The sequence below is a fragment of the Onychostoma macrolepis genome, chromosome 23 (assembly GCF_012432095.1).
Source record: "Onychostoma macrolepis isolate SWU-2019 chromosome 23, ASM1243209v1, whole genome shotgun sequence".
NCBI lineage: Eukaryota > Metazoa > Chordata > Actinopteri > Cypriniformes > Cyprinidae > Onychostoma > Onychostoma macrolepis.
The window spans coordinates 29,095,265-29,112,812 of record NC_081177.1 but is presented as its reverse complement, the minus strand read 5'-3'; the positions used below and the strand labels follow the sequence as shown (position 1 = coordinate 29,112,812).

Here is a 17,548-nt window from a genome sequence, read left to right as displayed (position 1 = left end):
GTCCCTCATAACAAACTTTAGAAAATTATATGGTTTTGGGCACATTATATGGCTGGGAGATTATAGCTGAAAGCATTAACTGCTGCAGCTGTTAGGGGGGAAAAAGCACAATATATTTTAATATTATATGGACGTACTTTTTTTCTAAATCAAACTAACCAAACACGCTCCAAAATGAGACAAACTCTAAAAACAATACAATATATAGCCTATAAATAAAATGTTGTTTAAATAAGCGTCCTGTCACTGTGTATTCGCACTGCTTAAGGACCAGGTTTTTGAAGGAAGTGTATAAGAGGGGTCTTACTGCTGTTGCGGGCTGTTTTCCTGGATGGAGCGCAGTCTGCAGGTGAGCAGGTGCCGCTGGTACTCTTGTCTCAGGCGGCTGTTCTCGGCGCACAGATCGGACACATGCTGCTCCAGCTCAAAGATGCGCCTCTTCTGCCGCTCCAGCAGCGTCTGCTGGGTCTCTATGATCTTGTTCAGCTCCTTCAGGTAGCCCGCTGCCTTCGTCGGATTCTCGGTCCGGCTGTCCATCGCCTTCTCATTCAGTCAAATATTCCCTCTTTTCTCCAGGTAAAGGCGCGCTGTGATGTAGGCTATGAGAGGTGCGCACGTCCCGCGCTCAGCCATGCTTCTGTCAAACACCGAGTCTGCGTCTCCTGCGGTGGCTTTGTGTGCCACTAAAGGTTAAATGTGGCTATAGGTTAAAAATCGTTCCCATCACAGTTCTGGAAGGAGTTCGTGGTGCAGTAGAGAAAATTTAATCCACTTGCCGTGCACTAGAATGCACTTATAAATGGTGGCGCAGTAACACCCTGAATGCACCGCACCGCATGCGACGCGACGCAACAACGCAGCTGTCTACACTGCGAACGCGCGGCGTCGAATAAACCCGCCGCACGCATAAACAAAGGCTCTGATTGGTCGACTGGTTGTCTGCGTCACGATTCCACCGCAGTCCTGACGGACGCGTCTGCAGCGTTCTGTTTCGCGTCGCGTCGCGTCCAGCAGTGTAGCTGTTTTTGACCTGTATTTAATTATTGCCTTTATAGATACAGTTCAGTGCCTTAACGCTTAACGTCCCAATATATGGCAGTTATAGCATTTTTCTGATTTTAAAGATATCCCCCCCATTTAGTAGGCCTACTGTTTATTTTAAATAAATGGCACTTATTTTGATATAATGCAAAAAAAAACATTTTTAATTGTGGCAAAAGTGTCTAAATAAGTTTGGGGTCACTTTAAATAAGGCTTTGATGATCTCCAGAAGCAGAAATAAAGGCAGGTGAAGCACTAAAGCAATAAAGGTGCAAAGAGCTCGTGCAAAGCTGCAGTAAAGGAACCACAGCAGCAGCACTGAAAAGGAGCTGGATATATTAGTAGATGTAGTATTATTCTACCTCACTACCTCATTCAGCATGGGACTGACCTCATTCAACTACCTCTTCTGACGGTTTAAATAAAGACTGTCACTTTAATTAGTCTTTTGCACAACAATCATTATATCTGCACTGTTTGTTTATTTCACTGGTTTGCACTCTATCTGCCTTGTGCCACTTTATATGTATATTTTTGTATAATTATATTTTATATATATTTAATCTGTATTTTTATGTTCTACTGTTAGTGTTATCTGTATGCGCCGAGGGTCTGAGAGTAACGCAGTTTCAGTTCTCTGTATGTATGTGCTGTACATGTGGCAGAACTGACAATAAAGCAGACTTTGACTTTGACTTCTAGCAGTGTAGAATATAAATATATTGCTATAAATTGTTCTTTATTGATTATAAAATGAAAAAATGACAGTAGCATACACCAAATCTGACCTTAAAAGTCAAATTTGAATACATTTTGATTGAATCATTTGCAGACAAGTTTTAATGATAATGTGGATGAATAACTCTTTATACTGTACCTCTAAACACAACCCTCAAAGAAAATCACAAAGATTATTAAGTTTCATTAGTACAAATAAAAGCCAGCATATGTTGGTGTTCAGACTTTTAACTGTCATTTCTAATTCTTGCTTTTCTATTCAATGCAATCAATTCAGTTTAATAAGCGAATGTTAAATGACTGGCTTTATGTACAAGGTCTCTCTCTCTCTCTCTATTTTTAATATTCAAGAAATAATTTACAATGGGCCACTGTTTTTGAAAATTAATGCAAATTCCAAGGTGATTATGCAGGGAGAGAGAATTATGGATATTAAAAACGTAATTTCTGAAGAAAACAAATGAATATCCCATTTGTCATCTGCTTGGCCAGCTTGATCAACGTTTTGGTGTTTTTGGCTCTTGCTGTGGTATAACAGGAGGACTGTAAGGATCTTTGAAATAAGTGATATAATTTGGTGAAATGAGATTAAACTGTAATGCAGTCTGATGTGCAGCACATTTACAGACTGAGTTCTGCAGTGCGTTCAGACGTCTGATCCATCATCTGGACTCTTCAGTATCAATTAGTCAAGTTTTTTAGTGTAGATTTATGACTAATATAGTGAGCAGCATAGCATTACAACACATCTAATGTTTTTGTTAAATGAAAGATGTTTATTTCTGATTGGTCTTCTATACACGTATCATGATAGTTTAAATAATATAAAAACAAAAAGAACATGAAACGTCTTAATGAGAAAAAGCAGATGTTTCTAAGGAATCTTTTTCAAAGGAAGAAGGATTAATAACATTGTTTGAAGCTCTTGGGGAAGTATCGGTGGTAGTGCTGCAGTATTCTGCATGAAACTGGAGACCTTCAACTTTGAAAGAAATTAATTTAGCTCATCAGTGAATCTGATGAAAATACCTGCCCTGATGACGTAATCTTTACACGTTTTGTTTACAATATTTATTTTTTTTTTTATTATGCATTTTTATGTATCATGTGTAACAACACAATCAACACTCATCACTGCTCACAAAAACTGGCTAGTTAAAAAAAATGCATTTTGCTTAACACTGTCATTTAAACATTTTAAAGTTTTTGACTGATAGAAAAAAGCTGTGAAAGTCCATGCAGGATGGATTATTTAATATAATTTGCACAATGATCTAATTTCTCTGGAAATGACCAGCAGTCGAACACTCACTGGCTGGCTGTAGGTTATTCGGTATGACATTTGCAAGAAGCACAGAGAACAAGTCTTGCAGGATGACGAGGCTACAGATCCTGTTTCAAGACATGATAACAGCAAAGCACTGGACCACAGATACTGAGAGACAAGTTTCAGAAGATGACGTCGATGTTGCATCAGAGGAAGCGCATGGTGATGGTGCAACAAGACCAATTTTGCAAGAAAGGTTTGAAAGCCATAGGACAATCATCATCAATCAATCAATCAATAAAATAAAATAAAATATAAATAAAATGTTAAAAAAAACCCTGACCAAACTGGTAATGTGGGCCAGGATAAGCTAAAATTGAAATAGCATTCTTGCATAATACTCACACTGTGTGCATACTTATTACGCAATGTTTTTCATGACTAATTTTACTGCTGAAGAGATACAGTACTATGGGCTGATTTCACAGACGGGGCTTAGACTAAGCCAGGATTAGGCCATGGTTCAGTTAGGACATTACAGTCATTTTTATAAACATACCTTAGAAAAACATTACTGGTGTTGATCTCGAGACAAACCAAAGGCACCGACACATTTCAAGATCAGTCAGTGCAAGTTTCTTTCAGCTGAAACAGCTCAGATTTTATAAGTTCCAAACTTTACTTTTAAAAACTACGTTAAAAATCTACGTCTCTAAAGGGAATTACAACAACTTCCCAAATATTTGTGCGCGCAATTAGAGTACAAAGGATTGTTCTTCATTTATCTCATTGTGTAACGGTAAACAAGAATGTTTACACAAATAAAAAAAATCAAAAACCAAATACAAAACAAATCCATAGAATTAGTCGGTGTCTCGATCAGCTGTAGTTGATGCAGTCAGCAGTCAATTGTGTTTAATTCAGGTGAACAAGGGGGCAGGCCATTATTCTGTCACCTCTGGAGACTTCTCTGGCAAGCCAAACGCTGAAATACTTGGCCGTCAGCTACCTCACAGCACACACCATTATCCCCTCCAACACACACACACACATGCACACACGCACGCGCACACACACACACACACACACACACACCATTATCCCCTCCAACACACACACACACACATACACACACACGCACACACACACGCACACACACACACACACACACACACACCATTATCCCCTCCAACACACACACACACACACACACGCACACACATGCACACACATGCAACTCTCACAAAACCTTTGAAAAGTCAGTCTTCATGTATTTCTCTGCCTAATCTTGACGCTTCAGCCGGTGTTTTTTGTTAAGTGGGGGTCGTGTTTCTGCTTTGCTTACTTCAGCAGATTCTTTGAGAACCTGACATTTTGTACTTCTGGAGATTCCAGATAAATGGGAAGATTCCAGAAGTTCTGGAAAACTGTGGCTCTGGTGGTTTTACGCTTAAGTCTTCGCAGATCTTTTGCTGTTAATTTGCATGTTTTCTTCTCAATGTTTTTTTGGCAACCCTGCTGCCTACTATTGGCAAATTGTCTAATGGTCACGCTTTACCACATTTTCCTGATAGATGTTTTGTCATTTTTGTCTTTTCGGTGTCACTTGAATCTTTTTTTTCACCCATTTTCATCTGTAGTAGAAGTCTTCCTATAATAGTTAAGCACGTCTGAATTGAAAGAATTTGACCATTTAAATCACACCATCACTCATCAGCAATTACACATCACCTTAAAATGATAATTCTCCCTAATTAAGATGTATGTGGTTTCCACTTGCCTAATAATTACACACTGTATAAATGTGCATGCTAATACACTATTCTGAATTCAGCCTCATTAAAAACCAGCGCTTTTGAACTTCACATATTACATTCTCACAATTTTTTTTTTTTTTAAAGTGATTTTCTCTAAAAGGCTAACCTCTAATCAAACTCAATCGAAAGTCAAATTAATTCCACATTCCAGTGTTTTTTATTCAAATGGCAAATATGTAAAAACCACTGCGAACAGGTGATACTTAACAAGAGCGTATTTAATGTTTATAGATCACATACATGCTGCACAAAGCTCAGCGTAAATAAAGGAACGAGCTGTTAACTTTTGAGGAAGTTATGAATGACAAGAGCACACATACATCGACGAAGGCTCAGAAGTGGTTACATCTACAGATTAAAGTCAAAGGTTATGACAGATTCACAATTCCTGGTTTTATTCAGTGCAGCAGTTCTGAGTCACATCATGGCTCTTGCTTACAAAGACAGTCACTACAGAAGTCCTCACTTAAACAGGCTCGCAAGGTTGAGGTGTTTTTTCGGTCAAAAGTGGTCACATATACTTAAATCAATACTCACAGTTACAGATGTATCAGTGTAATATATCTATGGTGGGACTGATGCTTCATCTGAACAGCAAACATTCACGTCAGGAGCTGCTTCAGAGAGTACCAGTCCGTCCTTTCAGAAGCCCTTTAAATCTAAAGCAACTGAACTGAATTAAGCCCTTAAACAGATTTAATATTCACATTAATAACTGAAAGAAGCTGCACTCAACTCAAAAGAGTTCAACATATCATTAAAATCAATTCATATTGTTCATGAAATAAAACGACTGGCCGTTAGTTTCTGCACAACGAACACATGTAAGAGCACTTTGGACGGAATCAGTGGTTGCACTATTCACAAATCAGCACGCTACATCAGAGCCGCAGTCTCACATTACCTCAAAAGTTGTCCTGAGCTTCAAAAAAAAAAAAAGGTTACCATCGCAATTCAATAACAATTACAATGTCTCAAGCTATGAAAACTATTGGGGAAAAAACTACTGTAAATAATTACAATAAATGAGTTCACACATCAAACGTTTAAATAATCAAACAAAAAGCAGACAAAAAAAATATGCAGCCCTGCCATATTCAATCAGATACGCAGCATTTCAAATGAAAAAGCTATTGTTTTAAGCATGTAAGCAATACTCTCACACAAGTATTTTCCAGCACGCTTATTATACTCGGAAGGCACTTTCTTCAGTCTTCAGGCGGAGACGGTTTATCTGGAGTTGTAGTTTGGTGAATACAAGCGTAATCTTGGGCTTGCCTTCGAGTCTGAAGACATGCTGCTGTTGAAGGGGCTTTCAGTCAGCTTCGCCACACCTGCAGAAACAGCAGCGTTTACAAACGAGTCGGTCAAATCCACAGAAATCCACAGCTTCAGAAGATGTTTTTTTTTTACTCGTTGTATTCAGTTTATACAACAAAAAGCTGAGAAAACTCAAAAATCTCCTACAAGAACAAGTTGAGATACTCAATCTCCTGAAGCTGGTTGCCCTAAGCTTTTAAAGTTTCCTCAAATTTAGATTTTTTACAGCGTACCACTCCTAAACACCTGAAGAAATAATAATGATAATGATAATGCGAGCATGAGGTAAAGTCTGTCTGATCAGTTGTCATTTCTCTCGGTGTGTAGCACCTACGACTCTGCACACACTTCTGAGGAAGTCCATAAGAAATCAGCATTCTTCCCCCAGAGTCCCTGATTATTTCAGACTGATGTAAACAGCTTGAGCAGCACACTTCACAGATTCAGTGCTGATCTAGATTCCAGATGCATGTACCTGCAGGAGGCGGAGTCTTCTGGATGAACGCAGGATGACTGACAGGATCTCTCGGGGAAAACAGCGCATGGCACACTACAGAAACATAGCAAAATACGATGATATTAAAATAGGAACAATCACTGTCCGAAAACCCATTATTCGTGATACTGAAACGTGTTAGGCAGGACGTGGAAGCATTTACCGATGATGACGACAGCGGTGGCAGCCAAGAGAGAGAATAAAGTGAAGAACATCACTTGATAGGAGTCAATGAACTGCTGAAGAATATTGGGCCCGTCTGCTCCATCGACTATATGTGCTACGAGAACAGTGAAGAAGCATGGGTCAGTATGCTTTAAGAAAAAAAACATTAAAGGGCTCATGACATGGATTTTTTTTTTTAGGCAGCGGCTATTTGCACATTATACAGTAAGTAAAGCTTAAGGAACATATTAAAATAACAAAAAAATCCATGTCATGACCCCTTTAAAAAAAAAAAAAAAACAATCTGCAGTAAAATGCTCCAAACAACATATAATCTTCCATCATGATCAGGACGCCATTATAAGCATAAACCATCCCAATTGTTCCTGACGGGATCCTTCTCAACTATCAACATGTCTCTCACTCTGCTGTCAGACAGATGCTGAGGAACAAACCTTGCACAGAAGTGCCGCTGGCTGAGAGATGCATGACAGACACCGGGATGTGCAGCACCTGAGCACTGGACGCGCTGCTCACAGACACCGACGCCGTCAGAGACCCCTGCGGCCTCACCACACTGACCGCATACCTGACGAAGCTGGGAACGCCGAGAGAAACCTCCTTCTCCTCGATCACGACCGCAGGAGAACTGCTCTTCACCTGAACACCAGAAAGAGCCATGACCACAATAACACTTACTGCAACTAGGGCTGGGCGATGTGGCCAAAAAAAATCACCAGAATTTTCTTCATACATTTACATTTAGTCATTTAGCAGATGCTTTTATCCACAGCGACGTACAAATGAGGACAATGGAAGCAATCAAAATCAACAAAAGAGCAGCGATATGCAAGTGCTGTAACAAGTCTGTTAGCTTAAGTACATGTAGCAAGTTTTTTTTTTTTTTTTTTATATTATATAATAAATAAAAAGAAAACACATAGAATAGAAAAAGAATAAATAAGCTAGTGTTAGTTTAAAAGAAAACAAGCAGTTAGTAAATTAATAGAGTATAAGTCTAAAAGGGGCAAATTATTATTATTATTTCATATCAGTCGATATCGATAATTATCACGATTACATGTCAAATCTTAATTTCTTTTTAAGTTTAAAGCCAGATTTTTGTTCCAAAGTGAAAGTTGTAGAAACCAAAATAAATATCTTAATAGAAGAATTTCTTAGTTTCTTAATTTAATTTCTTAAGTTTCTGCATGTTCTAATGTGTGATATTGTTTCAAATCAAGAAACAGGTTTGGGTTGCCTGATAATTTCAATTATTAATAATAATATTACTTTTTTGTCTCTTAGAAATGCACATTTGATAGTAGCAGTAGCTTGAGTTAGGATGCAGATGTTAAGTTTTGTTCATAATCAAAATCAGCAGCATCTGTAAAAATTGTAGCAACCTCAGTTTTATATGGTGAAATATAATTATTCTAAATAAAGTTTTTTTTTTTTTAAACTAATCATTGTTCTCCCATAGTAGCATAAATTTAAATCATGATAAACAGTTAAAACCACACATATAGCACCTCAATACCATGGTAAAAATATAACTATATGGTTTTTAGGTATTTGTTTGAAAAACAGTAACGTTGGTCTAAAAACATTCAGTATAAATGCACACATGCAAGAGTTTAATCACAAAAACATACTATAATTATGTTCAATTACAGCCGATACCGATACTAGTATTTTCACTGTATTTGTAAATTTGTTTAAATATTGGATACAGTAACCAAAAGAATATGTATAATGTTAGTTGGTTAACTTCATTTATCAAATAGATATATCCTTCAGTTATTTTCAGTTAATTATGCCCATTAAAATGTATTTTACAAGTTTTAATTACTTTCACAGTTCATTTTTTTTTGCTCTATGGTACATCATCTTTAATTTAATAGCATTAGAGCTGCTCAATTGCAGCGGTCAATACTGTAATCATGCGTTTTGCTGTAATAATGCAGGGAACCACTCGTTATAATGATTTCAGAGATACAAGTAGTGTTTTTTTCATCTGAAACATGCTGCGATTTATATTCCAAAGCCACTCATATAATGCAGAAACACTCATGAAGCAAGCAAAACACACTCAAGACGCGCACGTATTTGTGCTGGTGCAGAATGAGAGGGACAAGTACAGCACAGCCTCACGCATTTACACAGGCTGCTAGTTTCACTCTTGCCAGAAAGTCATGCATGCTTAAGGTTGAAAACAAATGATGTTTATAGTGAAGGCCCCTATACATTGTCTCATATTTACAATTTAGTTTTAAGCCAAATGATGAGTGCTAAGTGAGTGAACATCAATAAAGATCACACAACAGAAGTGCATGCTCTCTCTCTCTCCTTCCCTACTCTTAAGTAACTTGTGCATTGTTTTACTTGCTTGTTTTTGACATATCCAACCGAACTACAAACTTTCCAGTGATGTCTGTGATAAAGGCATATTCGCTAGACAAGCTCACGCACATCAACTATACAGGCATTAATACTGAATGTTTAACATTACATTTATTGCATACATATACTTTGTAGACATCCTTAATCTCTAATAACTCCATTCTGCTGTCTGTTGTCGGTGTTTCTTTGTCTGAATATGGCACTTATCACATGCTATGTGGTATCGGCGTTTGGTATTTGGTATTGCTTTTTAACAAGTACAAGTACAGGAGCTCAGTATCGGTATCGGCGCATCCCTAAATTATATCGAACATTTATCGAACTCTTCATATCGTTTTATCGAGGAAAATTATATCGCGATAATTATCATTAATGATTTATCGCCCAGCCCTAATTTCAACAAAAACATTTCGCTTTACAGACAAAGAGACAAGGATGCAAACGTTACGTCTAGCTGCTGAAGAGCGCCTGCCGGCCCGTAGATGGTCAGCTCCGCAGACGTGTGATGATTGCTCAGGATGATGTCCGTCTGATCGGCGTAGATCCCTGGACTGACAGGCAGCCGGGCGCTGATCTGCTCTCCGCTGAAGACAGATCCCTGCACGCCGGCCCTCACCTCCACGTCCGTCATAGACACGCTCAGCACCTTCACCTGCTGGTCGCTCATGGGCTTAAAGCTCAACACGCAGCTGTAGAAACCTGGCGGTCAGAGGAGACACAGATCAAGGGGTTACACCTGCCATTGTGACGTCAGGCTGAAGTCCAAGGTTCGTGTGAGAGACCTGTGCTGGCGTCGAATGCCGTGTGAGTGTGGTAGACGTCATGAGCGGAGAAATCCACGGCGCTGCTGGTGAAGCGGAGCTGACAGCTGACGGAGGACTCTGGGTGGAGCAGAGCCATGCTCTCGGACTGAGACGACATGCAGCTTCCTGTGGACAGAGGAAACATGAGTGCTATGATGCCGTTCAGAAAAGCACTACGATTTAAATAAATGGACCACAGCACCTGCTAATGAGACTTTTACATTTGCTTGTGTTCATTTGGCAGAAGCTTACAATGCAGTCATAGAAGTTTTTGCATCTGAAGTCTTCAGTTTGCTAAGTCTGTCTGAGATTTTTCTTTTAAATGCACATTTTTATCAGGCTCCTATGTTTAGGTTCAGTAATTTCACTTTAATTGCAATGAAAAGGTTGTTAGTTAGTTATTCAATGTCTAAATGTCAAAAATCTCAATGTCCAATGTTATTTTCATAAGAGCCTGATAAAAATCAAGCTTAAATATCCTGATATATCTGCAGGATATTTAAGCTCAAATTTAAGATTTTAAGACCTTTTTGACGCCTGCAGAAATAAAATTAATACCACATGAGCAGGGTAGGGCAAAGTCTATGGTAACATATTAAACTAAAATGACTAAAAAGCATGATTTACAGTCCAGATTGAGGTTTTCACAAAAACAAAAAGTTTTATAAAATGATATACTTCACATTTCAGCCTTTAAAGTCAAAAGTATTAATTATTATATTAATTAAAAAAATCATCATCAATGCATTTTTTTATTAATTACATTACATATAAATACGTTTTACCGTTTACATTTTTATAATGCATTATCTTCTTTTTGATCCACCAGTTCACATTTACAGCTCTGCGGGTTTTCAGCGTAAAAACATGGGTTGATTTTTGCATTGGTCTGAACAAAACCAACAGGCTTATTGAAAATGCACATTCATTCCCTGCCAGCAGGTGGTGCCTTTGGAATATATCTGTTTCCATGGCAACACAGGACTCATGTTTATTTAATGAAACAGCCTTTTGAAGTTTAATCATCACTTAAGCCATATGGCAATTCTGGTCTTTCCGTCCCCAAATTTAAGACCTCTTGAAATCAAAATTTCAAAATTGTACTTTCTTGTACAATATAAGACTTTTTATGGCTTTAAATTTGATACAACTAAATTTAAGACTTTTAAAGACGTAAGGACCCGCGGGAACCCTGAAAATGCTCATTGAAAAGAAAAATCTCAGATGAACCTAGAGGCTTTTGCATTCTTAGGAATCAAACCCATGACGTAAGAGATGCCCTTTGAAATCAGTAATTTTTATCAAATTCTGTGTTTAATTCTTTCTGGATTTCAATGTAACGGTGAAAAACACTGAACAGTTGTGTTATATGTCAAGCGCGATTGAGTCTCTCTTTAATGCAATTCCAGCAGTGTTTTGTACCGATGAGGTTGCTTCCCGTGTCCCTGGTTGACATCAAAACTTTAGAGTCTCTGTCCTTCTTCACTGCGGGAATGACGACAGATGTCCGAGATGCACCTTCAATAAGAACCTAAACAAAATAAAGCATTACAACACAATCGCAATTATCTTTACATGCAGTTTAACCAGCATCACACTTTTGGACCAAAGGACTTTCATGATTTTTCCATTTTAAACTCTGATTCGGAATATCTCCGAACTGAAGTCCACGTGATTAACGTCACCTCTCTGTAAGTGTGGAGTTGACCGGGTATCTCATAGTACACCGTGACTGTGCCCTTGTCTCTGGCTACTGCAGCTCCAGTCCTGGGATCGATCTCCAGAAGAGCGCTGGACGATGAGCTCCACACACCTGACGCTCCTGCACATGAACAATGACTTCAGGAGACTCGAATACTCACAGAAAGCCATGCGTCTGTAAATGCTATCAATATTTGTATGTGTCCGTGTTTTCTCTTACCCTCCTGATTAACAAACTGTGCAGAAAAACACACAACGTCTCCCACGATCAGCCGCCGGGCTTCAGCCGGATGAATGGCATGTTGGACCGGTATTGCGAGGAAATCTGCGAGTCCGGCCTGCTCCGAGTCCCAAACCCCCAGCAGAGTCAGACCCACATTCACCGTCCGCACCGTCAGCGTGCCGTTACTCGAACCCTTACCGACCTGCACCAAATCATCCCTGCACACACGAGACAGATCATTAATACACACTGATCAAAGTAAAAAAAATAAAATAAAAACAATAAAAGCATATGCACTGATTATCTCTGATTGTTAATTATCTGCAATTACCACTTTTAACATTGTTTCCAAAGCATGAATATTTGTACAAAAAAACACAACAACATTTATTCGTTTTTGATTTGCAACCATATTTGACACTTCAGATGCTCCATGCCTCTGTGTGAGGAGAAATGGGGTTTGATTTTGTGTTAGTATTAAATTCAGATAATGTTAATGCAATACATGAGACGAAACCAGGGAAGAAGAGTGAAAATTCTTACTTTCAATATTAAAAATAAAGCTGATATGGAAGATTTTGAAAGGACTTTGAAAAACTTTAGATTTCGAGTTACAGAGTCTCTTTCACAGGGGAAATAAAAAACAGTGAAATACGTTATATACATCATTACTTGTGCTTTTTTTGTCCCTAAAGTGGCAGAGTTTCAGAAGGAAGCTCTAAATAAACGAATGTTTGTTGCTGTTAGGGCTGTCACAAACCAGTATTTTGATGATCGATTAATCTATTGGTTATTGTTTTATGATTAATCTATAAATCTTTTTTTTTTTTTTTACATTGAATCAATTTATTATTTTCTGATTAGTCAATTAATCATCATTAATAAACTTACTTAACCTACCAATAATTAATAACTTCTGGCAATGTACATAACACAGTAAATTTTTATCAGAACTGACAGCGTGTTAAATTAGTCCAACTGAGCCACAAGTCTATCCATTATATCTTTTAAAGAACCAACTACAACTTCAAAAGCGTCATTTCAGCCCTAGCTGCTGTTGAATTTTGATGTGAAATGTTTAGCCCATGTTTGATAATATATTATCTTCAATATTATATTAAACTTAAACAAATGGAGGCCTCTGGAGGTTTTGTTGATGATAGGAGTGGTGTAGTTTTGTCTTGATGCTGGTTTGCAGTGTAGGAACTGTGTAAGTGCTGCATTCAAAGGCACAGCTGTCATGTAGATCTCCTGTAGATGGCTCGAGATGCTGATTCTGTTACCTGTTGGTGGAGAAGCTGAGCACTGAGTTGTGGCTGTGTAAGGTTTCTCCTGTGCTGTCGTGGAAGTGAACGGTGAAGGTCAGAACGGCTCCCAGCGGGATGGCGGACACAGTCTCTCTGTTAGACGTGTACACGACTGGACTAGTGCTCAGACGCAGGTACGAGACTGTCACCACCTGACAACAAACACCAGCTCTGTGACACTGCTGACACTGAATGCTAACTACTAAAACATTCATTCACAGTTCAGAGCTATTGTGAAATACAAAACCTAATATAAGGGATAATGTACAGTCATTAATTGCAAAACTCATTTGAAAATATATTTATATATTAAATATAAAATCACCCTGAGGTAACATCCCACTGCATGACTGCTAAATAAATCAAGACATACACATGTATTTCATTGATGAACTAATTTAATTTTTTTCATCTTATCTGATTATACTGCAAAAATAATATATTAATTTATGCATTGTTATTATCAATCTGCAATTCAAGTTACTTATCCTCTATTCTGTTTTCTATTAATTTTATTAAGTTAAATGGCTAAACTGATCAGCTGTTTAAAGACTATTGCACTTGCATAGCCTCATATCTCCTTATCTGTGGAAGAGCTACCTTCACAGCGACGATGATGGTTTGATTGACGCCGAATGTTTCCTGCGAGCTGATCTGTAGCGATGCTGTTCCTGTCAGAGATCCAGACGTCAGGTGACCTTTATCATCCACCTGAACGAGAGCAGCTCTGTCCGGACAGTCCAGCACACGGTAGGACAGGGAGCCCAGGCCATCTCTACAGGACATAACACACATTATACAACACGCAAACTATTTTTATTTATGACAAAAAATACAAACAGATCCAATCTTTGTCTGACATGTTGCTCGATATTATTTGATAGATTTCTGGAGTACTTAATTCTAATTATCTACTTAATTTTAACATTTAACAGTCAAATATTTCTTAATAATGACTGTTATCCACAGCAACTGACCTTTCAGGAAACCTACATGGTCTCCTATATGATGTGTCCCACAGTCTTTACTAGTGAGCTAATACATTTATTTCAACTCAAACAATTTGTCTATTTATTTATTTATTTGCTTTTTAAACAGCCATTCCTCCAGTGGGATAAACATAGAATATGTCATTACCACAAAACAAAACCCTTCTGGATTATCGTTTAAATTTAAAATAAAATAAAATATTGGATATAATGATATACAACAGCATGATGCAGACGAGACATTGCTTAAATATTAAATTCACATACTATGCATACATATTTAGGTTAGTTTAGTCAAAATGAGTTCATTTAAAAACAAACACAATATTTAACTGCAAGTGCCTCCTGAATTTGAAGTGTAGACACTTTTAATTAAATGTAATATGTGGTCTGTAGTGCAGTTCTGTCGCACTAGTTTGTGTGTATTTGTAGGGCAGCACAGCTCACATTCATGGCAAAGCAGCATGGATATCTGATGTGGTTCAGTCTAACTGTAACGGTGTGTGTTGATCTGAACCAAGGGTTTCTGCTGAGGTACCTGTTGGTTTGGAGCTTGAGCAGGGAGTTTGGGGACATCAGGATCTCCTCAGCTTGAACTTCTGGGTTCGACAGCTGCAGCTTCTCATAAACCTGAAATTCAGTATATGGCAGGGTCAGCCTTTGCTCTCAGTTTAATAAATGTTCTTCAAAATACAGTGTTGCAATGGCTATGATGATTTACAGTCAAACCAAAATTTATTCAGACACCATTTCTCACATTTTATTCGCTATGTTTAGAAAACAGTAATAAAATATGACAAGAACTCAAGAGTTAAACTGCGTCAGAACAAATTCATCTTGATAATGTCAGATAACTTTGATAGAAAGGTGTGTAATGAATTGGGTTGAGTAGCTGTCAGCTGTTAAATTTAAGCACACAATTAGATAATACCAATTTAGCTCAACCAATCACCAAGCAATGCTTCATTTTGTTCAGTGTGTGGTGTGAAAAGGTCGCATAGCAATTAAAGAAACAACACTTTAATATGTATTGTTGAATGTATAATATGTATAATGTGTCACAGTTTACTTTATTTTGCTATCCTGCACCCACTAGTAAACAAATATCAAAAATTATATCTGGAGTCTGAATAAATTTTGGTTTGACTGTATATAGTAAAAAGAAAACGTTCAATATGGGGTTTGTTTTTTAAAGCCAGTCACACAGAATACAGTGCTGCTCTGTGAATGAGAGAATGAGATTTAGTCTACCTGTATCTGTATCTCATCATGGAGCTCGAGGGCACTGTCCTGCAGATGTCCAGCCAGAGGAGCGCTGGCCTTCACCACCACCCTCAGTCCTGTGCGGCCTTTACTCCTGCCCAACACACTCATGGCGAAGTTGTGCTCGGCACTGAGCTGTACAGACGCCTGCAGGACAGATCACACACTGATTTATCTGAACCGCAACACCAGCACACACTGGAGTGAAGGTTTACCACAGAAATGTGTAAACAAACTAATAGACCTGCCACTACTATTTAATCTGTTTCTTTGTTCTTCAGAGAACTTGCTGTGTTGTTGCAACAACTATATCTTTTTATAGGAAAAATGCACTTTTTGTTTAATTTTCATATTTTTATATTGGTACTAGAGATGCACAATATAAATCTTCTCCACTCATACCGACAGATGATTATTCAGAATAACATCTGCTCATACATTCCTATAATATTAGAGGTTAAAATGAACATAACTATTATATTTAACTGCTATTTATTGTCAGATATAATAATCACACTCAAAAACTGAAATGTCTGCATACAACTCCGATGCACATAAAGTAGTTTTCATAAAAACCTTTCATGACAGATACATGATTAACAGTGAATAAGCTTCTCTATAGTGTTTTTTTCATAGCTAATTAACCAACTGTGAACACTGGATAACTTTCCTCAGGCAAATGCAACATTAAGTGACATTTATCACAAGCTGTTTTACTGACATCTTTCTACGGTTGAGACACTGTATTATAATTTTCACTATATCTTCTGATGATCATTCATGTTTATTTTACACTATAACTTGTATTAAAGTGGAAGTGACTTGGGATCTGTGCTGCCGCTTGAACTGAAGCACCACAATAAAGAGAATCAAAACTGTATTTATTGTTTGAATTTTGTGATAAAATGGACAGAAATAATGGCACAAAGCTGTTTGTGTTTATTGGATGGGATGTATGCTACAAATAATGTTTGGTGAGGAGAAAAAGCATGGACCTGGCAACCCTGGCTTGACCTACAGGCGATTCATAGGGTCAAACAGAAGATGCATTATTATATTTTTGAAGTGATATTGTGTTAATGCCTCATCACCTTAACTTTAACAGCCCTAAATTCTACAAAAGATATCTTTTCTTCACACAAATTTTCTGGCCCCTTTTGACTGACAGGACATAATCATCCTGATCATCAGCTGTTTTATCAATGGCCGATAGCGCAGATAATTGCTTTTATCTGCCAATACAATTATTGGCTAAAACACTGGTGAATCTCTTTTTGGTACATTTAAGTAAATATGATTTTGAATGTTCTTTTTGTGTTAATTCACCAAGACTTGAAAAATACTGAGATACCAGCCCAAATTGTGATAAAGTTCAAATCAACACAACAAATACTGGAATCAAGCACTGTAGAGCACAGGAAGAGTGTTATCCTGACCTCTGCATGGCGCGTGTGAACATCCAGAATGTCTCTCTTGGTCACAGACCAGTGGAAGGTCAGTCCAGGAAGAGCGTTCCCGAAGGAGAACGGCGTCTGGCTGCTGGTCAGGCCCATCACATACACCGGCATCTACCGCCAGAGACCAAACCTTTATCACAACCTTCTCACAATACTCTGCAGATAAAAACTGAACTCATAATGTGTTTACCAGCGTTCCTGTCTTCATTCTGGTGATGGGAGCTCGGATCCTAATGGCCTTCAGCTGGACCACCTCCACATCCACCTGATCCTGTAAGAGACGGTGTTTAACTCACTCATCACACAGATCAACGCGCTTTCTGCTAGAGATGCACCGATTGCACTTTTCTTGGCCGATTCCGATTAATTTCTTGTAAGTGTGACCTGCCGATTCCAACTTTCTTTCTAAAAACTATAATTGACAGCATATACAAACAAAAATATATACTTTTTTTAATGCAAAAAAACTGACAAATGCAAAAAAAAAAATTATAAAACATTACAATTCCCCAATCTGGACAAAGTTACAGATATTCTCTCACTTAAACAACTCTCAAA

At 37.9% G+C, this 17,548-nt stretch overlaps 2 protein-coding genes across 5 annotated transcripts in view; both read right to left on the bottom strand.

The window, feature by feature from the left end:
- LOC131531882 (IQ motif and SEC7 domain-containing protein 1-like) overlaps window positions 1–894 on the bottom strand; it is an 83,060-nt gene extending 82,166 nt beyond the window's left edge. For 3 of the 4 annotated variants that reach the window (XM_058763033.1, XM_058763034.1, XM_058763035.1), the window contains exon 1: window positions 308–894. In XM_058763033.1, coding sequence (XP_058619016.1) covers window positions 308–537 — 230 coding nt within the window. In that variant the 5' untranslated portion in view covers window positions 538–894. The remainder of the gene's footprint in view (window positions 1–307) is intronic. The other variant, XM_058763028.1, reaches the window with a different exon arrangement.
- Window positions 895–5,063: 4,169 nt separating this feature from the next.
- The window catches only part of nup210 (nucleoporin 210), a 45,512-nt gene continuing 33,027 nt past the window's right edge, over window positions 5,064–17,548 (bottom strand). Inside the window, exons 26-40 of the mRNA XM_058763316.1 lie at window positions 17,181–17,261; window positions 16,970–17,101; window positions 15,522–15,680; window positions 14,809–14,900; window positions 13,882–14,056; window positions 13,258–13,433; window positions 11,972–12,192; window positions 11,736–11,872; window positions 11,473–11,581; window positions 10,030–10,176; window positions 9,696–9,946; window positions 7,300–7,504; window positions 6,843–6,959; window positions 6,659–6,733; window positions 5,064–6,197 (exon numbers count right to left, since the gene is read on the bottom strand). Coding sequence (XP_058619299.1) covers window positions 6,094–6,197; window positions 6,659–6,733; window positions 6,843–6,959; window positions 7,300–7,504; window positions 9,696–9,946; window positions 10,030–10,176; window positions 11,473–11,581; window positions 11,736–11,872; window positions 11,972–12,192; window positions 13,258–13,433; window positions 13,882–14,056; window positions 14,809–14,900; window positions 15,522–15,680; window positions 16,970–17,101; window positions 17,181–17,261 — 2,181 coding nt within the window. The 3' untranslated portion in view covers window positions 5,064–6,093. The remainder of the gene's footprint in view (window positions 6,198–6,658; window positions 6,734–6,842; window positions 6,960–7,299; window positions 7,505–9,695; window positions 9,947–10,029; window positions 10,177–11,472; window positions 11,582–11,735; window positions 11,873–11,971; window positions 12,193–13,257; window positions 13,434–13,881; window positions 14,057–14,808; window positions 14,901–15,521; window positions 15,681–16,969; window positions 17,102–17,180; window positions 17,262–17,548) is intronic.